Here is a 27,070-nt window from a genome sequence, read left to right on the forward strand (position 1 = left end):
GTGAATGAATGAATGAATGAATGAATGAATGAATGAATGAATGAATGAATGAATGAATGAAAAACTATCCCGACCGTACCGAATGTGGTACCCTAGGCTAGTGTGGTTATTGATCAATGTCACTTGGCATCACGCCACAAACGTGTCTGCTTGTGTCTCGTGATGATGACGTCACACGTTGGAAACTAAGGCATGTACTTTCCCAACAGGTAACGGAGCTATTTCTGATCATATTTTGTCACAGTTTTGCAATTTCCCAATAGTTGGGGTTACAATCATTCTGTGTGTAACATCATGATATTTACTGTTGTCTGTTAGATTGTTTAACAGTCTTAACATCGCATTAAGACATCGGAAACCTGAGGTAATCATTGCTTTACAATAACGTCGGAATATAATGTAATATTTAAGTTGTTTACAACAGAGTTCTTGACATGAACTCTGAGGCTGCTACCTGAGAATCCCCGAGGCCACTCGAGTCACCCCACTGCGTACAAGCTATACTGCGTGCGTGTGTGCGGCAAAGAGCACTAGCTTAAGGTGGGGTCACACCTGCGTATATTTTCTAGCCGCATGAGTTCCGTTTTGACATTTTTCGACATTTTAACTAATTTCTTCAATACGCGGCCGCACGCACAAGTCGCACCTCAAACGCATCTGAATCGTTTTAGAAAGTTTCACGAACGCAGGCAAACGAAAATATACGCCCAGTTTGCCTGATAGTTTTGGACATGCACAAAACTATCATTCGTACGCAGTTTGGTGGCCAAAACGTTAAGGTGGGTTTACACCTGCGTATATTTTCATGCCGCATGAGTTCCGTTTTGACATTTTTCGACATTTTGACTAATTTCTTCAATACGCGGCCGCACGCACAAGTCGCACCTCTATCGCATCTGAATCGTCTTTAGAAAGTTTCACGTACGCAGGCTAACGAAAATATACGCCCAGTTCGTCTGATAGTTTTGGACATGCACAAAACTATCATTCGTACGCAGTTTGGTGCCCAAAACGTTATGGATGCGCAATACAGTAGTCCCACGTCGGTCGATTGCGCTATGAAGACGCTACTTGTTTGCGCTTTACACGCAGTAATACACGGAAATCGCGGTAATGCGAGTACATGGCGTTCTTACAGCGCAGACACAACGCACCATGAGCGACCGTATAACGAATGCACACATAGATCACGATTTAGTACCGTGCGTTCTGCGATCGCTTTGCGCATACTACGCGTACTGATAGCGTGATCGACGCACACTCCAGATTTGGAATAAATACGAAGGTGCATCTGACTCCAGACAAAAAAAAAATCATCTCAAGATGTATATAACTTTATTGCACAACAATTGTACGAGGTACAAAGTATGGTATCTACATAACTACAGTGCTTATAGCACTGTAGTTATGTAGATGCCATACTTTGTACCTCTTAACTTTAGTTAAGGCTTATCTAACTAATACAGGAGTTGTATTATGGGATAAGTTTCTTACAATCATTGGAGGCTTTTACAATCATTTGTGGAATTTCTAATGTCTAAACCTTCTTTGATATATTTTCCTATATCTGCCATGCAGGGATTGTCACATGTCATGTATTTGAATTTGCACTTCAGGTCCATTTGGATAAATCCTTGTGTACAAAATGACAGCCTTCTGTATAGAGAATTGCGTATATCGGAATATTTGGGACATACAACCATAAAGTGATATTCGTCTTCTATTAGCTCTGGACAGAATGGACAAACCCTCTGGTCGATAGGGATTTTTTTGGAATCTTCCGGTTTATGATGTCAGATCCAGGCCAGGACTGACGAATTTGTACCGGGGGCATGGAGAGATGGTCACAACTTGCAGGACACCATGAATGCAGGACACTGGTCCCAACAGAGCCTCCAGGGACGGGAAGATGTAAAGGAACCTGCTCAAGTACTGGGTCAATTTGTGTGACACACGTGCCATTTTGTGTAACAGATATTTGACTTAATTTGCTGATAATGGCACTTTTTTTGTGTGTGTAGAACCACATGATATAAAGGTGCAATATAGAGCCATTATAGTGGACGAAGTCATGGTGCCCCAACGACCCACACAGAGGTCAAGGGATAGGTGAGGTGAGGTGAGATAGAGCCATATTACAACTTTGAAAGAGGGCGTAAGGTTTCATAATTGTTTAATTTACGTGTTTGATAAAGATCTTGAATAGGTTTTGTGGTGTGTATGAGTGTGATTTTTTATAGTAGTTGAAATACTAAGATGATAGGGGAAATCATTAAGGACAAAGTGAAAACAAACACAATCTTAACAGTGCACATAATTTCTTAAGGTAAATGATGGCCCACATTTCTGTAAAAGCACAGTGTCACTGCTTTACTGCTTCGAAAATGAGTAAAAAAAACCTCTTCACTGTTTACTTGTCAATGTTCTACTTGCACTGCCTGTAAACAAAGACATACGTAGTACAAAGGGTTCCTCTAACAAAAATACTCTATTGGCAATGCTCGCAAGCAAAAGTATATGTAACACAAACTGTTCCTCTGACACACCTGAAATGCGTTTGGAATGCAGTTAGCACCAGGTGCGTCAGGCATGCGGTCGGTAGACGTTGTGTGCGTCCGGAAAACGCCCAACATACGTACCCCATACGAATCTATTCGCAGTACGGAAAATTTTGTTGCGCATTTCAGTTGCAATCATACGCATCTCATGCGAAATAAAAACGCTGAAGTCGCAATTCAAACGCCAGATGGGCTCGACGTACAATTTAATTTATTCCAAAAAAATTCCAAATGTTGGGCGTTCGGCCGCGTATTGACAAAATTTCATGCGGAACTCACGCGCACTTGAAAATATACGCAGGTGTAAACCCACCTTTATGGATGCACAAGACACTGGTCCCACGTCGGTCGATTGCGCTATGAAGACGCTACATGTTTGCGCTTTATACACAATAATACACGGATATCGCGTTATTGCGAGTACATAGCGTTCTTACAGCGCAGACACAACGCACCATGAGCGACCGTATAACGAATGCTCCCTTGGAAATCAGTTACTACGTTAACTGAAGGGACTACCCTAAAGATCAATCAATAAATAAAATGCACACATAGATCATGATTTAGTACCGTGCGTTCTGCGATCGGGTTGCGCATACTGCGCGTACTGATAGCGTGATCAACGCACACTCCAGATTTGGAATAGATACGAAGGTGCATCTGAGTCCAGACAAAAAAAATCATATCAAGATGACAGATCCAGGCCAGGACCGACGAATTTGTACCGGTGGCATGCAGAGATAGTCACAACTTGCAGAACACCATGAATGTAACTGGTCCCAACGTGAATACGTTATGTGGTGTATATGAGTGTGATTTTTATAGCAGTTGAAATACTAAGATGATAGGGGAAGTGAAAACAAACACAATCTTAACAGTGCACATAATTCTTTAAGGTAAATGATAGCCCGAATTACTGTAAAAATACAGTGTCACTGCTTCACTGCTTTGCAAATAAATAAAAAAAGTCTTCACTGTTTACTTGTCAATGTTCTACTTGCACTGCCTGTAAACAAAAGCATACTTAGTACAAAGTGTTCCTCTAACCAAAATACTCTACTGGCAATGCTCGCAAACAAAAGTATTTGTAACAGAAACTGTTCCTCTGACAAACCTGAAATGCGTTTGGAATGCAGTTAGCACCAGGTGCGTCAGACATGCGGTCGGTAGACGTTGTGTGCGTCCGGAATACGCCCAACTTACGTACCCCATACGCATCTATTCGCAGTACGGAAAATTCTGTTGCGCATTTCAGATGCAATCATACGCACCTCATGCGAAATGGAAACGCTGAAGTCGTATTTCAAACGCCAGATAGGCTCGACGTACAATTTAATTCATTCTCAAAAAATTCCAAATTTCGGGAATTCGGTCGCGTATTGACAAAATTTCATGCGGAAATCATGCGCACTTGAAAATATACGCAGGTGTGACCCAACCTTTAGGGACAATAGACCTCTGTTCCGCCGGTCCTTTAATATTGTGCAAGACCGAATCCAGTTCCGCTAAATTCTACTCTGGAGAGCCCCGTCCGAATTTAGACCCGGGGGTTTTAAACTTGTTGAGAGGAGAGGCCAAGTACTTCAAAAGTAGTAGCGGTATCTTCTAAAGAAAACAAATTACTGATACTAGCCCAAATAGCGTAGCGTAGGGAAATAAACTGTAAAAAACAAACACGTTCATGAGAAAAAGTACTGTTAAGAAAGGCCGTCGTCTCACATGGTGTTGACATGTGCAAAAAATGGCGCTTTACTATTGAGGTAGCAGAACACAGTTTTCGGCCTATGGGGTTTTCTATAGTTAAGGGCCACAAGGTGACTGGCGCGGAAAAAATATAGTAGGGTGCACGTTTGAAATACCAAAAACGGATATGTTTGAGTTCAGGGTACAAGCCACAAAATATAAAATGAAAAATCCTGCCGACGTATCGTCTTCTCACGCCCTCTTTGAAATGGCCCTCTGCGGAGGTCACAGAACTGCATCCGGCACACACTAGAAGTGCAGTTGCGTAATGGGGCGCATTTATAAACGAAATAGAAAACTTTCACAATCCAAACCATGCAGTCACTTCATAAGTTTTTGACAAAAATGCCCCTGCTATCCAAAAACTAGTCGCTAGGGGGCTCAAACTTATGTCATTTATTTCTGACCACAAGAGCTATCTCATACTCAAAATTCGTGACCATAGCTTCTTCAGAGCACAATATAGCAAAATCTTCCGGCTTTCATCACACCCCACCAACACACCAAGTATGAAACCAATCCATCTAGCCATTCTTGAGTTATCTTGTACACAGACAGACAAACGCTACTGAAAATATAACCTCCATGACATTTCATGGATGTAACAATTATAACTAAAAGCCTTCTTCAGTCAATAATCTCTATAGTCAAATCCTGACATTAGCCCTACAACAATACTTCATGTATTTATCTATCTATTCAACCAGGGTGATACAATTCTAATTTAGGTATTTTTGATGGCTACTTACATGTCTAAACAGTTAGATATGTATCCTCCTGTCTTGTAAAAAGTACCAAATAGCTGCGACGTACCTGTAGCTATAGTATAGTCGTAGGGATCAAGGGTAAGTCACTGATGTCCTTTAAGCCATGGGAACATCGTTCACTGCCGAATGTCCAGTGAGAACAGGCGTCACAACTCCGTCCTTTCTTGTACCCAACTAAATCCAGGTCCGCTGACGTCACCTGTGGATTGTCCCGACCAAAATGGCAGCGGAATGTCCCTACTGATCGAGCTTAGAAGCTACCATAGGCAGGGCAGGACAAACTTTACATATTATTAGCCCCACTACCCAAAATGTACACTTACTGTTACCATCCTGGTAGGGGAAGGTACTGTGATTCAGCACGTTGAGGAGAGAGAAAACTCGGAAAGACCGTCGTCTCACCTGGTCTGACCGTGTACGCTGCCATGTAGCAAAATGGCGATGTGAGCTAATAATAGATTCCCCAAGGAGCTAACTAGAACCTTCTTAGGTTTTAATACCGTCAGGAATGTTTACCTGTGGCGGCAACGCCTTTCAGGTTAAGGTGACTCCTGACGCGCTCAGACTTGTTTTGTCTACTACTGAATTTAAACAACCTACAAAAGGTGGCCTTCAATGTACAAAATAAATGAATGAATAAATGAATGAATGAATGAATGAATGGATGAATGAATGGATGGATGGATGGATGGATGGATGGATGGATGGATGGATGGATGGATGGATGGATGGATGGATGGATGGACGGATGGATGGAGGAATGAACGAACAAATTTATCTTCTTGTGGTTAGGGTTGACTCTGGTGGTACTGAGGTTGAATCCCTGGCAGGACTAGATATTGTGTCAATTGAGAAAGGAACTTTAGTATAAGTTTACCGGTGGGCTTGTCCAAGAATACAGTGTATAACAGGAGTCCCACCCACTGGGTTTGATCACACCACTGGAGGACACAAGTACACCATGTAAACAGCAAAGCGCGTATCACGTAAGCGACAAATTAACCTGACGATGATGATTTACAGTCGGTTTGTACACTCTCCAAGCAGAGGTTGGTGGGAAAAAATCGTGACCTTTTCTTTCATTAATTTTTCGACCGGCCTCGTGTTACCCTGACGCTCTCAGACTTGTTTGTCCTAAAATTGCAGATCCCAAGGAAGATGAATAAATGAATGAATGAATGTGTGAGTGAGTGAATGAATGAATGAAAAACTATCCTGTTAGTGTAGTTATTGATCAATGTCACTTGGCAGCACGCCACAAACGTGCCTGCTTGTGTCTCGTGGTGATGACGTCACACGTTGGAAACTAAGGCGCGTACTTTCCCTGCAGGTAATGGAGCTATTTCTGATCACATTTTGTCTCAAAGTGTTGCCCTTTCCCCAATAGTTTGGGTAACAATCTTTCCATGTGTAACATCATGATATTTACTATTGTCTGTTAGTTTAACAGTCTTAACATCGTATTGACACATAAGAAGTTATTAGTAATAAATGTTTCACATTAAGGAATATAATATAATATTTAAGTAGTAAACAACAGAGTTCAAGTAATGAATCCGTTGAACCCAGGGCAACGCACTGAGGAAATACTCCCTATTGTGACTATCCCACCAGCTGGAGGGCTGAATTAACCCCCATAAATACATAAACTAATAAAAATCTCAGACTGTCTACATGCTGGAAACAAAGGCAGGGACAGATAAGCATAAAATACTGGTCAAAAACTCAAAAATTTTTCTCTACTGGTTTTCAAAGAAACACTATTAAACCCTGCAGAATGATCCAGATGGTCCTCATATTCAACAACAACTTTCAAATTTGGGGAAACCAACCTTGTACTCAAATTGAAACTTTTAACTCAGCTCTGTCAACTTTGTATCAAAGTGTCTTTTTTTAAATCAGATTCGTAGGGCCTGATGTTACCACCATGAAGATGAAGAGCGGCCCATAGCGATAACTGTAGCAGCATCTCTTCTCCCTAAGTCAGAAACATCAAGCTTAGGCAAGCTTGACTTCACTGACTCAATAGGCGAAGCAGGGGTTACGAGGCTGCTCGTGAAATTCCCTACCCTGTTTTGGCCGGATTGGTTTGATCCGCTCACATTGCACCATCGCACATGTGGCAGGTTCTTATTTATTGTATCTACAGTAAATGTTCGCAACTTGAAAATGTCATTATAACTGATTAGGTTTCACATTTGTCTATAAGTATGTCTGATAATGTGTCACCTATTTGGAAGTCTACCAACAGGGAGCTGGAGTCAATGACTTAGTCATGGCATGCCTGGCGATATGCTTGAGTTACCTGTGTGTTTACCTGTCACTTAGGTGTTTGCCTGTCACCTGTGTGTTAAACTGTCTAATCTAAGAACAATGACTGCCTTCAGGCTTGTTTGAATCCGTTGCATGGCAAGGGAACGTGCAGTATTTATCGAGGGGGGGTTGGTACACTGACGGTTCTGATGAAAGCAAGGGAACGTGCGGTATTAATCGAGGGAGGGTTGGTACATAGAGGGTCTGGTAAGAAATACCATAGCCATCCTCCCGTTTAAAAAAAAAACATAACTGACATTACGTGAACTTGAGCAGGAACATTGATGAAATTTCATTTTATTATACGTATTTCCATAACAGCAAGAGTTGGGTGGTTCTTGACAAGTTCACGATTAATGCCATATATTGATTACTTATGATAATGCTGATGATGATGCTTGATTACCCTCTTCACTACAGCAAATCATGTGTTTGCCTCTTACATGTAAATACTACAACAACTATTTCGTATCATATGTACAATATAGGTAACCGGGTATGGCATGTATTGTGTAGTACACAGCCATTCTGTCCGTGACTACAGTGTTGTAACCACCGCCAAGATTCACAAGTTAAAAGTTCCAAAAGATCCGCCTTAAATTTACATTTACAGTTATTTTATTGAAATTGGAACAAAGCAATACAGAAGGCATCCCAATAAGCATTACTGATGTTGGCTGTCATCGAACATGCGTAAATTATACAGTAGAACATTTACTTGGAATAAAGCAGTAGTACATAAAATAACAAGTATCAAAATGTGAATAAGTAAGTATATGCGGAGGCTGTAAGAAATCCCCACTCCGGTGGTCGCTCCCAGAGGTTACCCGAGGACAAAGCTAATGACAAACTTGAACCCCAGCCAAAAACAGCCCGTACCTCTCGCCCGAAAATGACGTTTACTTCCGTTTGAAACAACAACAACCCTTCAGAGGTCAACGTTCTGTCTGACCGACTCCTCCACTACGCTGCCAGCGCGTCGAGTGTACGGTTTGTTTACGGACTCTTTACGTTCGATCCAACGGTAACCATCGTTAGTTAGTAGGTGAGCGGTATGTGTATGTAATAAGATTATGTATTGCTAATAACTGTTGGCTACGAAAACTTGCGATGAAAATGGGATACACACCAGATGCGTGTGCTGATACCAGTGATAGGGGCCGGAGTGGGGATTTCGTACTTCATTCCTTCATGCAGCCTCCGCCTATTCTACGAGCAGAGGTTGGGTCTGGACTGTTGTGGCCGGGATTCTCATTCTCCAAACTGAGGGAGGGGGTTTTGATAGAAGCGGCATGTCGGAATTAGTACGGCTACTAGTACTAAACCCCAACCCAACATCTGCTTGAAGAATCGCCTCCACTATGGTACAGATCTATCTAATAATCTAGGCTGGCATTTATGACTCAGCGTCGGATTTCCAAGAAGCGCAGATGGAGGAATGATTAGATCTTTGGCTTTTTAAATACCTCCTTAAAACTGTGTGTGTGTGTGCGTGTGTGTGTACATGTGTGTATGTGTGTGTGTGTGTGTGTGCGTGTGTGTATGTGTGTGTGCATGTGCATGTCTGTGTGTGTCCCTATTTCCGAATATGTGTAATTGTATTGGTTTTCATGACATCGGTATGTGAATAGGGTTTGGGAAGGCGGCCGGGTCAAGGTCGATTAAAGGCCCAGGCGTGTGACCTTGTTTTTGAACTGTGCTATTTAAAGGCACGTGAATACTACACTGCTGGATCGGGGGTGTTTATGTGGTTCAATCTCACACCAGGTCTAGCTTTATGATACGTTTGGATACGTCTAATGATGGACATGAGGGAGGGGAGGTTCAGTAACATATTTATTTATTATATTTATTATATTTAACATATGAAAATTAATTCCACGGCAAGTAAGTTGTAAAAATCTGATAACATCAGCAGGCACGATTTAAGAAAGCGAGAGCGCATGGTCTTGTGTGTATATATATATATATATATATATACAAGTATATAAATATATATATATATATATATATATACATATATATATATATATATACAAAACCAGAGCTTCTGTATTTTTTTGCAATTGACTTGTAATTTCTTTGTTTGTTTTTCTTTGTTTAGAGTTTAGAAGACATGGCGTATAGCAACAGAGCCAACCGCTGACTAAGCAGCGTCCTCACCACCCTATTGTTTTGTTAGTGACGTGTAATTTGTTTGTTTGTTCGTTTGTTTAGAGTGCAGAGGACGTGACGTACGAACCCAAGGCTAAAACACAAGTGATACTTGAGCCGTCCTCGGACTAATACGTAGTACTCTGTCCGGCCTATTGTATTGCGATTGACTTGTAATTTGTTTGTTTGTTTGTTTAGAGAGCAGAAGACATGGTGTACGAACCCAAGGCTAAAACACACAACATGTTACACTTGGGCCGTCCGCGGACTAATTTGTAGTACTCTGCTTACCCTACTGTTTTGCTATTGACTTGTAATTTGTTTGTTTGTTTGGTGTGCAGGAGCCATGGCGTACGAACCAAAGGCTGTCCGCGGACTGGGATGGGCTATGGTGGTCCTGGGGTCCCTCAGCGTCACGCTAGGGGTCGCTGCAGACATCAACTTCTCCGCTAGGGGCGTGGGCGCTGTGGGACACTTCATCAGCGCACCTATCTGGAGCGGGCTGCTGGTTGGTTCCGCTCTTAACCTTTGAACTTTAACCTAACCTTTAACCTAAGACCTCTACCTTTCAACTGTATCCCCAAAACACGCAGAAGTGACAAACACGTAGAGGTGAGATTCTTGGGAGATTCCGGCAATGCTCTGGCCCAGAGGTAGGCTTCGCACCCCCTAACCTTTAACCTTTAACGCTGAACCTTGACCTTTAAACTTTATCCCCCGAGAACATTCAACAGTGAAAACATTGGGACATTTCATAAATGCCCTTGTCTGGAGGAGACGGCTGATAGGTCCCAAGCCTTTACTTAAGTGCTTACCCTACCCATCCTTCAGCATTTGAACTTTAACTTTGACCTATAGCGGTCACCTTTCAAGAATTGAAATAAACTTTATTTTCACAGTTTACATGGATCTCTGTCGACTGTTGATGTCTTTACAGGTCCTTACGACAGGCATTCTGGGTGTTAACAGCGCAAAGAAACCAACAAATAAGTGCCTGGTAAGTCACATCATTTCTTGCCTGTGACTGTGTGACAATGTGTTTGTAGGAGTGTGTGCGTGTGCGTGTGTGTGAGAGTATGTGTCTGTGTTTGTAGCTGTGTGTGTATTTGTATATGTGTGTATGTGTGTGTGTGTATGAGGGGGGGGGGGTAACGTATTTTCTTACTTTTTGCTTTTTTTGCGATATATTTGGGACACTGAAAAGAAGTACAATACAGTCATAGACAATTGGCGTCTTGTTTTCTGACTGATTTTCCCTCCACCCGTCCACAGATCGTAGCCTTCATGGTTGTGGGTATATTCGTGATCCTGGCGTGTGTGTGCTGCATCGCCATAGCGGCAATCGCAATCGTGTGGAACCACTACGTGTACGCCTGCCGTCAACACGACTGGCGAGCCTACCACATCGCACAACAAGACTATAAGAACAACCCGTCCCAATACGAAGAACCAGACTTGTGGTATGTTATGAAGTGGCTTGTTATGAGCCCATTCACAGTTTAAATGGCAAATGCGCAGTGTGATGCATTGTGGATTAATGTGTCAAAGGTGAATGCCCTTGTGAGCAGTTCTTGCGTACTATGCCGCCCAGGAGCGTCAAAAGAACAACCCGGTCCAATACGAAGAACCAGAATTGAGGTAAGTAATAACGTGATTTAGATAAAAACGCCTACATCCTCCTACGCAGGGACATCCAACGGCGAAACCGCCTGTCTGGATGTAACTGTTCTCTCAACCGTCAGTCTTAGTTCCTGTGGGCGTCCCCTCCCCTTCCAGAGGCTAAAATTGATCTTTTCACGGTTGAAATTTTACCGCCAGGAATTTCAAGGCCTACGACTGCAGGGCGTCCGCCATCGGCCTTCACGCCACGAACATCGTCCTGGCCGTGATTGAAATCATGCTCGGGTTCGCGGTGTCCATCATGAGCTGCGTCGGACTCTGCACCATGCGACGCGGTGCGGGACAGGTGGGTACTGCAGACCATTGCCGTTGTTACCTAACGTTCCGCCCTTTTGATAAAAAGGAATTGCGGAACCTCACAGAGAATTGAAAGTGGCTAGCCTATGGTCCTAGAGACTACGGTAGGCACTAAAAGGTACAAAACATCTCACACACTAAATTTTCGGCCTTACTCAGTTTGAATGTCCCACAAGGTTACTCACACGTGGCCGCAGTTACAAAATTGTAGGTGCATTGAAGGTGTGTTTTGTATATTTCGTGGCTTCAACCACAGAATATGTTGTTGATGTGTACGCTATAATGATTTTTATGATGCACGCGAACGAGGTTTGTATCTGAATCAACATAGCCGACATGACCGTCCTTTGAACAGCGTAACACACGAGCCTCTTTTTCTGTACATATATCTGTTTAGCCAGCTTCTCAGACCTTCGGCGCGGCAACAGCTGGTTATATTCCACTGCACCTGAACCAGCTGTTTGTATTTTTCTATATCTGTTCTGTAGACAGTGATTTACGCTGCAGGCCCGGTACCGGACGGAACGCAGGGAAACATTGTGATCATGCAGGGAAACCCGGGTTTGTACCAAGCGTTGTTATTTGTGTCTTCATGTATTTTGCTTGTGGCGTTAAAAGATAAGCAACCGGCAGCCCGAAAGCTCCAGTATGGGAAAATTGGCGACTTGTGTATGAAGTAGACTCAAAACTAAAGAGCTGATTGTACATTCTGATTGTCATACTTTTACCTCTTCCCAATAGATACAATAGCGTCGATTTTAGACTCGTTATATTAACCCTCAAACACCCGAGTGGGGTCCATTTGGACCCCAGGCGTACATTTTGAAGTGCCATTTGAACATTTTTGATCTGAAGAAAAAATCCTTCCGTGACTTTGTCAGTCAATATGTCTTATACCTTCTCCTAAGTTTTCGCAAAGATTGATACAATAATGTGGAAAATATAAAGAAAGTTTGTGTTCAGTCCCTCTGGGGTCCAAATGGACCCCAACAAAAATGTGCAGTTTTTAAAACGAACTTTGGAGGCTTACTCCTTAACCATTTATAGTATGACTACCGAACGTTCAGACAATAAGAAGAATGTAACCCTAAATCCTCACAAAAATTTCTGTGTCATCAACATGTAATGTGACAACATTATGACGTCATTTACTTAATCAGGGCGGCCATCTTGGATTTTGACCAATGACGTCATGAAATTAGCATAAATTATAAATTTTAAGTCATGAAAATTACATTGAATTTCATAGAATTTAATTGTTGTCAGAAAACAGGTGTATTTTACCAAGAAAACCTTGTTTAAATTGAAATTGTCAAATTTTGGCAAAAATATGCCTGTTAGAATATGGTTGCCATGGCAACCGCCGAAAATGATAAACTTACTTTACTGATCAAAAACTTTTGCAAACAATATTTCGTGATAAATTACCAAGTTTCGTAGCTTTAGCTCTAGCCGTTCATGAGTAATGCGACATAAATGTTGCTGAGGGCCTCAAAATTCCCCTATCTGGTCGGAATAGGTTTAGTGCATAAATTATGATAATGAGTTGGAATTAGCAACACCTTAACATCTCAAAATCTTCCTCTTACATTGACGAAGCAATGTATATAAAATGATAGCCGATAAGAAATGGTACTGAGATTTTATGAACAAAACATTTTTGGACCCCACTCGGTCATTTTAGTCGCAAAAAAAGGTCGGGTGCTTGAGGGTTAAACTGTTTAGCAAATGTGTCATACATCGTCTCCGTTTCCATTACTATAAAACAGTGTTTGATTCGATTTTGTGTCGTCACATTAAATTTCTCTAAATCCAGATAATCCAATACCCAACAATCTTCATCGAGATAATCCAACTGTCGTTAATTCAAATGTCACTAGCTAAAAGTGGATCGTTTTCGTCCCGTCCAACTCCAGGTGCACAGGGGAGCCAACCGCAGGTGTTCGTGGCCCAGAATCCCGGTGCGGCAGGTGCACCTGTCCAGCTGTACTACCCGGCCCAGGTGCCACCTGCCTACCAGGTGGACCCAGGTGCGGCGCCAGGTGTGCAGGAAGAGAAGAAAGGCCCGATACCTGCTGATTCCGTGTGAAAAACCGAACGAGATGGCTTCCGCCTCGTCTAGATGACGTCATAAAATACCAGGATGTAGAAAGATGGCGGCACCCTGGCTTATTGGATGAGGGGGTTACATATTGATTTTAAACGCATCAAGACGTTGTAAAGGATTGATACAACGCAAGGAACATATTGGATTCGGTGATCAGAAGAACCAACATTGCTTGACTTGACTTGACTTGACATAAGGAAGCTTCTTTTTTTTAGACAACTACAACTGTAATCAACTGACATTATTGTCATCAAAATATTACAAAGGTTAAATTGGAGGAGGACACGTTGCGCGAATTGTACTTGTTGCTTCCAAGAGATAAATGACTATAAATTGGACAAAGAGTCCCGTGAACAATACAAGTATCGAGATGCAGACTTTTGATAATTATAATGTTTATTTGTAAAGTTCCTATATCAAACTCATACAAAACCTAGTGTAGTGCGTATGATAATTATAATTCACGTATATCTTATTTATCCAGTATAAAATATGTGTCCAGTTGGAAGTATATATCGAGGAACTATTTACAGTTAATTTCTGACCACCACCTCTAATAAGTGCTTTGGACCTAAACTCATTATACTTAGTTGTATAGTGGTATTGTTAAAGATAAGATTCCATAGGACATAATTTGCTAACAAAGAAACGTAATTATACGTACATTCTATTAATGTATTGAAAATAACATACAAACAAAATGAAAAAAGCTCATATTGCGCACATTTCCTTAACAATAAAGCAGAGTGCGTATAAGTAATCTGATCTATCTGCCGATTGTCTAGTAAAATTGAAAATCCCTTTTGCATGCACTATTCACCAAATGCATATATACACAAGTATATAGAGATACTTACTGGGTTACCTAAGATTCTGTAGTTAGTCAGTCAGTCTCTAAGTCGCAGAGTCATGAGACTTAACCTGGAAAACCTAGTTGGATAACGAGCCAAACAAATTTGCCTTTTGAAAAGGCGTAACGGCTAATAACATAAAAATGTAGAGTAACTGAACCCCAAGTTGCTGTAGCCCCCCTCCCCACACATTACTCTGGAAGACTTGCAGCATGCTTATAACGTATTAATGGTGAAAATTGTATCTTTGCCGGATAAAGTCGGATGATAAAATATACAAGCTCCTGAAATCCTGTAAGACAATTGTAGCTTGAGTACAGGATTCAATATGGGAACTCTCAAGGTTAATCACATGTTTTCTTTATTCTTAATTTCCAAAATGTAGCAAGGCATTACCCTGGCCCTCAAGGCAGCATTGGTGATGTTTCAGTGTCTTGTTTTCTTCATTTCTGTAAAGGCGAGTAACGAACGGCTAATAACAAAATTCTTATTACAAAGGTTCTGTTATTGAATGCCAATCTAACTTGCTGTTGCCCCCTCCTCAGACATTTCTTCCTCCACTATGAGGCTTGCAGCAAACTTATCACATGTTTCAAGGACTGAGTGGAACTTGACACATGCCCTTTCACCTTTGGCCTCCAGGATGTCCAGTAGCTCGCGCGCTGCATCCTGGGGAGTCCTGGCAGCCCGGATGCGGTCGTTCTCGTCCAAGTTGATGACGTCATCAGCGCGGAGGTGGTTCAGGATGGGGTTGATGTGACGTAAGGTCTCCACCAGCTCCGGCCTCTTCCGGGCAACGCGTCCCAGCATGCCTGTCGTCAGACAAAAAGTATATTGTCAGTAATTTTTGCTCTTTGATAACTAGAATCTATCGTTGATTCTGACAACCGCCACTAAACAAACGATGAATAACATAAAAACAAAACTCTTGAACGGGCTTTCAAGCCATGGTCTTAATGGAACAATCAACAAGAAGGCAATTGCAATCTTAAGTTTTTTTAAAAATAACTAAAATTCTAAGGTCAGTAAACTCACCTGTCAGGCTGTCAAGATGCAGAAGCAGATCCTTGACATCTTCCGGAATGTTCCTTTTAGGATGGACGACATCTCTGCCTTCCTCCGCCGCCGTCTCCACCTCTTCCCTGCTGTAGGCGTGAGGCTGGGGTCTGTGTTCCCGGAGGTCCAGGGCGCTGAGCACCATGTCCCGTGACCTGGATCCGGGGCTGGTCTCGTGCAGCAGGCGGTACGTCATGTTCTTCAGGAGGTCCATGATGGAGTTGCAGTCTTTCCTGAAGCCTTTCGTGCTCCTGACGAAGATGTTGAGCTGTCTCTTGTCCTGTGTGATCCGCAGCAGCGCGTCGGCCTTCCCGTCGGTACATTTGGCGCTGTTCTTCCACAGAAGAGGCCGGCTGAGCTTGTCCGGGTGCGCCTGCATCAGCAGCGTCTGCAGCCGCGGGAACAGGTCGCACGAGAAGCTGTCGATCTCCTGGCGACCTTGGATCTGGAGACCAAAGTAGACAGCCTTGCTGGACACAGGAGACCACGCCGCCTCTTCCATCTCCTGCTGCAGCAGGCTGGGGAGGATGAAGGTGCGACCGTTGTACGTGTGGCAGAGCTGGAAGTCCTGGAGAAGTTTGATCAGCAGAGGGATGTCGGCCACGGCACTGAAGACACGTTTAAGCTCCTCAACGGTGACGTAATCGTCGGCAGTCCTCTCAACCTTGTCGATTGGAAAGTTGTCCGGGGCGAGCAAGGACCCCAAAACGGATGTGAAAAGCCACTTGGGGTCTAGTACTACCGACGAGTCAGCTTCGCGGCGAAGGTAGATGATCTATGTGAAATATTTGAGCAAATGGTAGACGAAAATGTAACTTCTTTTCACACGAGATAACAGTTACTCAAGCAACTGGGTAGATGTATAACTATTGATTGTGACTGTCATTATGTACAGATAAGAGCTTTGAACGGGTCTCACTAAATACCGAAAACAACCGAAAACAACCAAAAACTACCGAAAACAACCGAAAACAACCGAAAACAACTTTCACTAAATACCGAAAACAACCGAAAACAACTTTCACTAGATACCGAAAACAACCGAAAACAACTTTCACTAAATACCGAAAACAACCGAAAACAACTTTCACTAATTACCGAAAACAACCGAAAACAACTTGAAACTACCGAAAACAACCGAAAACAACTCGACACAACCATCAACAACAAACAATTATTTAACTGGGCTATTATTTAATAATTTTGACTTTATTTTGGACAGGAGCTAGGCTAGGATGGATTTATTTGTTTGACGACCCATGTTATTAGTACAATATTAGAAATAATAAAGTCAATGATCTAATTTGACTGTCCGAATATATTAATGATCGAATTCAGATTCACGGATCCTGTCACGGGGACTGCTTGGTCAACTCGCAAACTCATCAATGGATATCTATACTACTTGGCATCTATTGTGTAACTCCAAGCAGAGGTAACGGTAGGGGCCAGCAACTTGGCCGCAACAAGAAATCGCAGTCACTACTATCCCCCGATGAAACCTCTGCTTGGAAAATAGGTTTGCTTATTAATTACTGCTGGCAAATTCTGCTGCCTATTTAGCTAATGTGTACTACATATTTTTACTAGCAACCAAAGCAATCTAATATATTTCTTGCTCAATTATAACGCATTTCCGCTGCCACAACAAATCAGTTTAAATGGAAAAAACGCAAACGTGTATTACCACAGAGGCCCCATTTTCTGGATGATCAAAATAAGGATTCTGCTCTACACCGTAAAACAGCGCGTGATGGAAAGGTATTTTCACCAGCTACATCCCCTCTGCTGGAAGAATCCTTCATTCAAAATCACCCCATTCTCTCTCTCGGCCGTGGGGAAAATAATTCAATGGATAGTAACCAGTAGATGAAGATAAAATAGACATAAGTAGTTGTTTACTAGTTGTTTTCCGGCTGTTTTCGAGTTCTGATCGGTTGTTCATGATTGTTTTGACATGTTTTAGGCGGTTTCGAGTTGTTTTCGGTATTTTTCGAGTTGTTTTCGGTAGATCTTAAGTTGTTTTCGGTTGTTTTCGGTAGATTTCAAGTTGTTTTCGGTTGTTTTCGGTATTTAGTGAGACCGCTTTGGAACAGTCGTTATATAAAAGAATGTGTATTAATTGTATTACTTTGATCCTTTGATATATTTGTGCTTGTACAATGCACATTAACTTCACATAGCTGAAATGGATTTTGGGATAATTTCGGCCAAATGAAGACCTTGTTAGAGACTTTTTTTTCAGGACTGTAACCAAAACAAATTTTTGCTAGGCCCTGCCTACGTATGTACGTAGTCCCTCGACCTGATCTGGTGGTTGGAGAAAATAGTTACACAGAGATTTTGTCGGTTGTTCCTGCCATGACAGAGGTTAAAAAGCAGATCTTGTTATAATGCAGTTGAGGTTAATTTCTAAAGCCACAAAAGTCAATGCCGTAAGGTTACTTAGCACAGCTCTAAATAGCGACTCTTTAAGAAATTTTCTATGAATAAACAAATACTTTAACATACCTCCCCCTCATCGTGAAGGTAAGATGACGCCAGGTGTACGATACGTGACTCAAGGGTGCCATACGTTGCCTGCCTGACAGCTGTCAGGAAGTCCTGCCATTCCATCACTGGAAACATCTTCCTTTCCTGCCTCCGGCTTTCAATCAGTGTCAATATCTGGACACAGACCTTTGGGACCTGTGGTCTTTGCTGTGAATATTCGAAATGTAGTTGGTGTCTACTACTATACATAGTGCGAGACTGATGAGTTATAGAAAGGGTTTCTATTGTATATCGAAACTGACCAAACATCACAAACGATCGTGGGTGTCGCAGTTAATAATTTGTCATACATGAGAGATGGCTATTACCCTTTCATTGGAATAAATCTCAAGTAATATCATACCTACATGTGGGGTTATATGTTGTCTACACCTGAGGTTGAGATTTCATACCAAATATAAAGAATTCCAAAGCTTTCTGTTCAGTACCTTCAACATGTCGTCCCTGAATGCTGCCAGCACCTCTCGCAGCCGCTGTATCCCAGGAGACCCCGCCTCCAGGCAGTTGATGAGGAACACCTCCTGTGACACAATCAGTGACTCCTGGAACAGTTTCCTGTAGTGTTCCACCAGAGCTTTAGCCCGGCGCATACCTACAGGTAGAAATCGTATTGATATTGCACAGATACTATTAAGATTACGCGTGGGTCTAATACTTACGTAATTTGACCAATTGCAAGGAAGCAAAATAATCAAGCACTATAAAATATATCAAATAGGCCCACTCTGAATTCACCTCACCTGCTTCCTGGTCCTGTAGTTTGTCCGCATGACTGGCGATCAGGATAATCCGGGGTTTGTTGGTGGGATCTGCGTTACTGCAGTGGATGAAGCTCAGCCAGCCGTGGACCTGCGAATAAAAGAACATTTTACTTACTTAAAAGGTACTATATAATTATAGAAAACAGTAAAGTGTATCAATTTGTCTCAGGATTAAAAGCATAGCAGTTTGTCTTAAACAGGCATCTCTACCAGTGCTTTAATCATAGATATTTGTCTCCACTCCCAAATCAGCATTAGTACTAAGACAATGAGCTGTTGTCTTTCATGCAAATTGCAAACATTGTTCAAAGGTTAATCCTACCTGCCGTTTCTGTTCGTCCTCCCCATCCGTGATTTTGTAGACGACAGGGAAGATGGCGTTAGTGGTGCGGAGCAGCATGGCGTGTGTGACGTAGAACTGTGCCTGTCCTGCGAAGTCATGCAGACTGAGTCTCCCGATTCCCGGCACGGTTTTACTGGATACATGCACCCCCGGGGTGGGGTTAAAAACGTCTTGTTGTCTGACCCTCCTCTTTATGTTCCAGAAAGCAACAACGATGACGCCCGTCTGGAATTTTTTGTAATTTCACTGATTTGCAATGACGTCAGAGTCTGAATCATTAAACGCTGTGGAATTCACTGCACTTTATAAATGTAAAATATATTGATACATTTTGTCAAAATAGTTTATCATAAATTTTGCCCTGTTTATCTATCATTGATTGAATTGATTGTTTGTGGATTTTTACCTTTTTCAGAATCTTTCGCAAAGATGTTTTTCCGACCTGCCCGTCTCCACAGAGAAACAGTTTGACTGTTGTTCCCTCCTCAGACCCCACGGAGGAGACCAGCTCGCTGTACTCAGCCTGTTTCCGTGTTTCTGTCTGGGGACAGAACGTGAACGATTAACGTTTTGTCAGGTGATCAGTTGCCATTCAAATGATTTGATGTAACAATAACTTGAAAGACAAAGATCTATCTTGAAAACGTTTGCTCTGTTGCGATATGAACAATAGTATTACGATAAAATTTATCTGTCGTGCGTGTGGTTTGCTATGTGACTGTGTGACCATTAGAAGAAGATGTTGTCGCAGTTCTAACGTGTCTTGTATGAAATCCTGCTTGGATCTTCATCTGCAGTTCACAGTGAGATAGTTATAAGGAGCTGCATAGCTTACCTCCAGCAATAACTGTGTATCTTTGCCCAGTCCTGCAGTAACGTCAACCGGGCGCTTGTTGTTCTGAAATCAGATAATGGAGAACTTTCAGACGTGTTAAACCAATCTGCACATTGAATCCTCTTGTAAGAAAACGTGAGAGTAGTCAAGTGAATATAGACATATTTGTAACGTTTCTATCCCATTCATAACCCTGCTCAGATGACATCTGCGCTACCTGGAATGAGGCGAAGCCATGATGGCAACCTTGATAAAATATGGCGAGCTGCTAATGCAAAAGGGCTTATTCAGTTTATTAGCATTTAACCCTCAAACCACCGTATGGGGTCAAACTTACCCCAGGCGTATATTAATATGTGTTATTATCGCATTTCTGGTCGAAAACAAATTTCCTCTTATGAGTATGTTTGTGTATATGTCTTATAACTATGTTTTTACCAAATTGGCTCATTGTTGATTAAGTTATCGTAGAAAGTTTATGCATGGTCATGTGGGGTCAAAACTGACACCAGTATTGATTTAAACAAACTTTTGAGACCTACACATAAGCAACTTATCATATGATCACAAAATTTTCAGAGAATGATGTACATGTGAAACAGAATTATGGTAACAACTTTTCTGTCATTATCATGTTATATGACGACGTTATGACGCCATCTAGCAAATATCGGCCGCCATATTGGATTTTGACTGATGACGTAATCAAATTAGCATAAATGATGAACATTGAATTATGAAATTTACATTGAATTTGAAAAGATGTCATGAACAAGTGTGGTTTGCCAAGAAAATCTTAAAATTTGAATGTTTAAGCCAAATTTAGAAAATTTCGTAATAAATGTCCGTCAGAATTCCGTTGCCATGGCAACATGAAAACTGATGAATTTTTTTTATTCAATTAAAATGTTTGCTATTAACATTTTCTGAAAAGTAACCAAGTTTGGTGGCCCTAGCATAAGCCACTCAGGGGCTATGCGGCATTGAATTTGGTGCAGGCATAATAAAAAAACCTACCAGGTCTGAATAGTGTTAGTGCAAAATGTGGTCCTCAAGATCTTTTGCATAAATTATGATAATGTTGAATTATTTTCACCTTATTATGTCAAACTGTCCAACATAGATTAAGGAAACGTAACATATATACAAATCACAAAAAGAGACACCAAAAAAGCTGTATTTGTACAAAACACTATATATATGGGGTCAGTTTTGACCCCATACCGTAATCTACGTCACAAAAAAGGAACGGTGGTTTGAGGGTTAATTAGATCTTCATCATCATCATCGGTCGACGTGATCAAATGTAGACATGTTCGCACATGTCTACACACGACGGGGTTATACCGCCCCTTACGGGGTGACATACCCTTTCGTAGGCTAATTACAAGACGGGGATGCGCCAGATCTCCCGTCCGGGTGAATGATGTAATTCACCATGTGGCTGATACGAGACAGAGGTTCGCCAGGCCTCCATCCGGGTGATTTGAAGTGAATCACCAACTCCCGACAGAAGGATTTGCACCAACGCACACCGCACCATCGCACGTGTGGGGGTTCTTTAACGTGCATGGGGTATGGCTCTCCCCATACACGGGACTTCCATTTAACGTCCTATCCGAGGGACGACTCATTTTTCACTTGAGTAAAGTGAGGAAAGTCGTGTAAAGTGCCTTTCCCAAGGGCACAAGACCGGCAACACGGTAGGCGGATTCGAACCGGCGACCTCTCGATCACGGGCCGAATACAATACCACTGTGCTACGCGGCCCCACGATTAGATCTTACCTTGTTAGTCACATTGAGATCAGCTCTGTTCTTAATGAGCAGCTCCACAACTTTGTCATGTGCTCTTTCACACGCTTTATGCAGACCTGTGTCTCCATTCTGTAACACAACAGTTAAAGCAATGCTTAAATCAAATGTCTGGTCATAAGCGGATACTTTGTAATATCAGACTTTTTGGACCAACCACAAACCCTCATTTTTATAGTTCATACAGCCAGACTGTCATAACCCTGATGGGTATACAATGATTGATTACGAAAACACAATTTAAATACGTTATACAGTCATGTCGTTATATGCTTGGTTGTTAAGATTGCAATGACCTCCCCTACACGCTTCATGCAGAATTGTGTCTTCGTTTTGAAACAGAACAGTTAAAGCATTGTCAACAAAAAATGTCTGATCATGAGCGGATACCTTGTAATATCACATGGTCAGGTTGTGTGGATCGATCACAAACCAAAATGCCTATCGATCATACAGTCATAACGACATGAGCATGGTTAATAAAGACGGAGGCCGTGTATCAATCAATAATGGGTCAAACATGTAGACTTGAATCAATGAAGGCGAAGGATTCGGTTATTATCATACCATAACAGGATTCGGTTATTACCATAACATGAAAGGAGGGTCTACTTTATTAAAATGCACGTTTAAATCATTTGCAACAAAATGAAAATATTTTTAAGGTGAAGTTAATCTCTTTATCTAAAGACGTGCCTTGCGTCAGCTCACTTTTTGTGTCTTCTTGAATGAGCTATATAAACAATAACGTCAATGACCCGTTCTTGACTTGACGTTTGCGGTGACCTAACACCTGCTCAGTGATTTATAACCACCCAGGGAGCGAAGGCATTTTGACACCGTAGCCGCTTCAGGCGGGGCATTAACCTTTAATTGATTTAATTTGCAGTTTTGTTATAGCCTGTTAGTTTAAATTCTTACCTTGTTAGTCACAGTGAGATCAACTCCGTTCTCGATGAGCAGCTCCACAACCTTGTCATGACCTTCTCTACACGCTTTATGCAGACCTGTGTCTCCGTACTGTAACACAACAGCTCAGACAATACTTAAATCAAAGGTCTGGTCATAAGCGGATACCTTGTACTGTTAGACTTTTTGGACCAACCACAGACCCTCATTTTTATAGTTCACATAGACAGAATGTCATAACCCTGATGGGTACATAATGCTTGATTACAAAACTACATCTTAAATAAGTTTTACAGTCATAACAATATATGAATGGTTGTAAATAATTGTAATGACCTACCTACACGCTTCATGCATAATTGTGTCTTTGCTTTGTAACACAACAGTTAAAGCAATGTCAACAAGAAATGTCTGATCATGAGCAGATCCATTGTAATATCACATGGTTAGGTTGTGTGGATCGATCACAAACCACAATGTCTGTCGGTTATACAGTCATAACGCCATAAGCATGGTTAATGAAGACGGAGGCCGTGTATCAATCAATAATGGGTCAATAATGCGGACTGGAATCTGTCTGTATCTGTATCTGTATCTATATAGCCGGTATAACCGCCCTTCAGCGTAACACACCAGCTTCGCAGGCACGCGGCGCGGCAGCAGCTGGTTATATTACACTGAACGACTCATCACACCTAACTTTTGCACATCTATATGCAAGTGTTCTCTGAAACTATCCAGAGAAGACGCCCCTACTGTGCTTGGTGATAACATATTCCACTCTACAACAGTTCTGGGGAAATAGGAATTTTTGAACACATCAATCCTAGGTTGGTAACTCTGGTACTTGAAAGCATGACTGTTTCTAGTTCGTTTTTGAGCTGGTGTTAGATACTTATCAGTCGGTACGTCCACCAGCTTATTGGTCATTTTGTACATCATACAAAGTCTGGACATTTTCCTCCTGTCTTCAAGTGATGTCCACTGCAGATCTGTTTTTATTTTGGTAACACTAGCATCTCTGCTGTAGTTGTTTGTACAGAATCTGGCAGCTTGGTTCTGTACCCTTTCCAGTTTATCTTTGTCTTTCTTTGTATACGGATCCCATACTGTTGCAGCATATTCAAGATTTGGTCTTACCAGTGACGTGTATGCAAGTGATTTTACCCTGGATGGGCATGCCCACAAGTTGCGTTTGATTACTCCCAGTGTCTGTTTAGCCTTGGTTGTTATTTTGTTAACATGGACACCCCACTTCAGTCCAGTTGTTAATGTAACACCGAGGTATGGGTGGGTTTTTGTGGTTGCTAATGTCTGACCACAGAACTGGTAGGGGGATACATTTGGGGTTCGTTTGTTTGTTATGTGCATGATATAACATTTACCCGGATTGAACTGCATAAGCCATTTCCTTTGCCACTCTTCCAGGGTGTTCAGATCTTTCTGGAGAAGTAGTGAATCTTCCTTTGTAGAGAGCTCTACATATAACAGGCAGTCATCTGCGAACAACCTCACACTTGAATCGAGCTGGTCTGGCAAGTCGTTTATGTACAAGAGGAAGAGCAATGGTCCCAGGACAGTTCCTTGCGGAACTCCAGACGCTACTTTAACTGGAGCTGAGGCCCTCCCTTCTACCACTACAGTTTGCTCTCTGTTCGTTAGGAAAGCCTTTAACCAATTAAGTGTGGTACCTTGAATTCCATAATGCTCTAGTTTTGATATCAGTCTGCTATGTGGGACTTTGTCAAAGGCTTTAGTAAAATCAAGAATTGCTAGATCCACTTGTCTTTTGTTGTTCAGTGCCCCAGCTATGTCGTGTACTGTTAAAATAAGCTGTGTTTCTGTGGATCGCTTTGCTCTGAAACCATGCTGGTAGTCCGTTAGTACATTGTGGCCTTCTAAGTGTTTCATTATATGGCTATGGATAATGTGTTCAAGTAGTTTACAGGAAATACAGGTAAGTGAAACTGGTCTGTAGTTACTGGGGACCGCTCTATCTCCCTTTTTGAAAATGGCGCATACATTTGCATCTCTGCAGTCTTTAGGAATCTCTCCTGTGTCAAGCGATTGTTGGAAAATGTTAGTTAAAACAGGTGCGATTTCACTGGCTGTCATTTTGAGGAACCAAGGAGGTATTTGGTCTGGCCCGGATGCTTTGGATGGATTAAGGCCTTGCAGCATTTTCTCTACACCATAAATAGAAATCAAGGAAGGCGAAGGATTCGGTTATTATCATAACATAACAGGCTTCGGCTATTATCGTAACATAACAGGAGAGTCTATTTAATTAGAACGCACGTTTAAATCATTGATAATGCAACGAAAATATTCTTAAGATGACGTTTCTATCTTTATCTAAAGACGTGCCTTGTCTCAGCTCACTTCAATTCGTCTCCTTGAATTAGTCATTCAAATTATTTAACGTAAATGACCCGTTTTCCCCGACATTTGCAGTGACCTAACACCTGCTTAGTGATCTATAACCACCCAGGGAGCGAAGGAGTTTTGACAGCGTAACCGCTTCAGGCGGGTCATTAACCTTTAACCCTATCTAGACCGGGCTTTTTTGGGATACCTGGGACCGGGGGGGCTCTTTTGACCCCCCCCCCTTCGTAATTTCAAGACGGCTTGGGTTACGATCACCAAATTTAGAGGGGATGATGTACTAGTAAAGTTTTATATTTTCTGTGAGTTTGATATCGTTATGACGTAATACGACGTAATTATGACGTCATAATGTCATATTTTAGGCTAAAATCGTCTAAATATGAAATTTCCGTTATACTTAAAGGTATTAAAGAAAACGATGACTATAAAGGTTATCTTATTGGTGTCTAAGTCTGCCAAGTCTTTTGTTACCAATTACGACGACACTGACGCCAATATGACGTCAGAAAATGACGTCATTTGTCCGCCATCTTGGATCGACAAGCTTGAATTTTCTAAAATACGATTTTTTCCACATATAACCCCAAAACCCAATGGAAGTGGACTAAAAAGGTTCAAATGATTGTGTTTTGTTAAAAAATAAAAGATTTGGACGGAATTTGAGTAAAAATAACATGTATTTATCGTTGAAAATGGCATTGTCCGCCATCTTGGATTTTGACCCATGACGTCATCAAATTAGCATAAATTATGAATGATTAGTTAGCAATGTAACTTAAATTTACACAGGATCTTAATGATATAGATTAACAAGTTTGGTCTAGCAATAAAACTATGAAATCCCATAATTCAAACTGAAATTAGTAAATTTGGTAAAATATGCCTGTCAGAAACCCGTTGCCATGGCAACACGAAAAATCACAAACTAAAATTTTTTCGCAGAATTGTTGTTAACAATATTTTAGGCAAAGTCACCAAGTTTTGTGGTCCTAGCACACGTCGTTTGGCAGTTATACGACGTCAAAGTTGGCGCAGGCACTTTTAGCCCCCCCCGGTCTAGATAGGGTTAATTGATTTAGTTAATCTTCAGCTTTGTTATAGGCCGTTATTTTACATTGTTACCTTGTTAGTCACATTAAGATCAGCTCCGTTTTTGATGAGCAGCTCCACAACCTTGTCATGACCTCCCCAACACGCTTTATGCAGACCTGTCCATCCGCCCTGTAACACAACAGTTAAAGCAATGCTTAAATCAAAGGTCTGATTATAAGCGGATACCTTGTAATATCAGACTTTTGGGACCAACCACATACACTAATTTTTATAGTTTATACAGCCAGAATGTCATAACCCTGATGGATATATAATGATTGATTACGAAACCACAATTTAAATAAGTTATACAGTCATAACGTTATATGCTTGGTTGTTAAGAATTGTAATGACCTACCTACACGCTTCATGCAGAATTTTGTCACCGCTTTGTAACACAACGGTTAAAGCATTGAAAACAAGAAAGTTCTGATCATGAGCGGATACCTTGTAATATCACATGGTCAGGTTTGTGGATCGATCACAAACCACAATGTCTATTGGTTATACAGTCATAACGCCATAAGCATGGTTAATGAAGTCGGAGGCCATGTATCAATAATTGGTCAATAATGCAGACTTGAAGCAATGAAGGCTAAGGATTCGGTTATTGTCATAACATAACAGGAGGGTCTACTTTATTAACATGCACGTTTAAATCATTTACAATGAAATGAAAATATTCTAAAAGGCTACACTCTACGTAATGCCCCTGTGAGACCAAAAGACCCTTAACTGCCCAGTGAGAAGTGTGGCGTCATATATAACTTTGCATGTGAAGAGTGTGGTGAGACGTATGTGGGGAGAAACGGAAAGATCGCTAGGGGGAACGGACTACCGAACACCAAA

The 27,070-nt window shown here is 41.6% G+C and overlaps 5 protein-coding genes across 6 annotated transcripts in view; 2 read left to right on the top strand and 3 right to left on the bottom strand.

Annotated features, from left to right (window-relative positions):
- The window catches only part of LOC118407668 (tropomyosin-1-like), a 1,169,601-nt gene that overhangs the window by 344,597 nt on the left and 797,934 nt on the right, over nucleotides 1–27,070 (top strand). The gene's annotated exons all lie outside the window — the stretch shown is intronic.
- LOC118407610 (zinc finger protein 25-like) overlaps nucleotides 1–27,070 on the bottom strand; it is an 865,280-nt gene that overhangs the window by 312,947 nt on the left and 525,263 nt on the right. The gene's annotated exons all lie outside the window — the stretch shown is intronic.
- The window catches only part of LOC118407627 (zinc finger protein 525-like), a 976,997-nt gene that overhangs the window by 304,014 nt on the left and 645,913 nt on the right, over nucleotides 1–27,070 (bottom strand). The gene's annotated exons all lie outside the window — the stretch shown is intronic.
- Nucleotides 9,874–13,611, top strand: LOC118407641. Of its 2 annotated transcripts, XM_035808151.1 has the most exons (7): nucleotides 9,874–10,043; nucleotides 10,473–10,532; nucleotides 10,808–10,995; nucleotides 11,354–11,501; nucleotides 12,001–12,073; nucleotides 13,429–13,461; nucleotides 13,501–13,611. In XM_035808151.1, the coding sequence occupies exons 1-7, from the start codon at nucleotides 9,882–9,884 to the stop codon at nucleotides 13,599–13,601; spliced, it is 765 nt and encodes a 254-aa protein (XP_035664044.1). In that variant the 5' UTR covers nucleotides 9,874–9,881; the 3' UTR covers nucleotides 13,602–13,611. The 2 variants fall into 2 exon arrangements, with proteins under 2 accessions (XP_035664044.1, XP_035664043.1); XM_035808150.1 differs by having other exon boundaries at nucleotides 13,429–13,611.
- The window catches only part of LOC118407684 (death-associated protein kinase 1-like), a 20,486-nt gene continuing 7,496 nt past the window's right edge, over nucleotides 14,081–27,070 (bottom strand). The window contains exons 7-17 of the mRNA XM_035808200.1: nucleotides 26,252–26,350; nucleotides 22,754–22,852; nucleotides 21,806–21,904; nucleotides 20,019–20,081; nucleotides 19,590–19,724; nucleotides 19,163–19,408; nucleotides 18,820–18,928; nucleotides 18,508–18,671; nucleotides 18,038–18,226; nucleotides 15,506–16,301; nucleotides 14,081–15,282 (exon numbers count right to left, since the gene is read on the bottom strand). Of these exons, the coding sequence (XP_035664093.1) occupies nucleotides 14,990–15,282; nucleotides 15,506–16,301; nucleotides 18,038–18,226; nucleotides 18,508–18,671; nucleotides 18,820–18,928; nucleotides 19,163–19,408; nucleotides 19,590–19,724; nucleotides 20,019–20,081; nucleotides 21,806–21,904; nucleotides 22,754–22,852; nucleotides 26,252–26,350 (2,292 nt within the window). The 3' untranslated portion in view covers nucleotides 14,081–14,989. The remainder of the gene's footprint in view (nucleotides 15,283–15,505; nucleotides 16,302–18,037; nucleotides 18,227–18,507; nucleotides 18,672–18,819; nucleotides 18,929–19,162; nucleotides 19,409–19,589; nucleotides 19,725–20,018; nucleotides 20,082–21,805; nucleotides 21,905–22,753; nucleotides 22,853–26,251; nucleotides 26,351–27,070) is intronic.

This window comes from Branchiostoma floridae, unplaced genomic scaffold (genome assembly GCF_000003815.2).
Source record: "Branchiostoma floridae strain S238N-H82 unplaced genomic scaffold, Bfl_VNyyK Sc7u5tJ_1439, whole genome shotgun sequence".
NCBI classification, from domain to species: Eukaryota; Metazoa; Chordata; class Leptocardii; order Amphioxiformes; family Branchiostomatidae; genus Branchiostoma; species Branchiostoma floridae.

Bases quoted from the DNA above. Each gene is read 5' to 3' on its own strand.
- LOC118407641 (XM_035808150.1), top strand. From the start codon at position 9,882: ATGGCGTACGAACCAAAGGCTGTCCGCGGACTGGGATGGGCTATGGTG. The intron at 10,996-11,353 runs GTATGTTATGAA...TTTTACCGCCAG, and splicing joins TACGAAGAACCAGACTTGTG to GAATTTCAAGGCCTACGACT. The intron at 12,074-13,428 runs GTTTGTACCAAG...GTCCAACTCCAG, and splicing joins GATCATGCAGGGAAACCCGG to GTGCACAGGGGAGCCAACCG.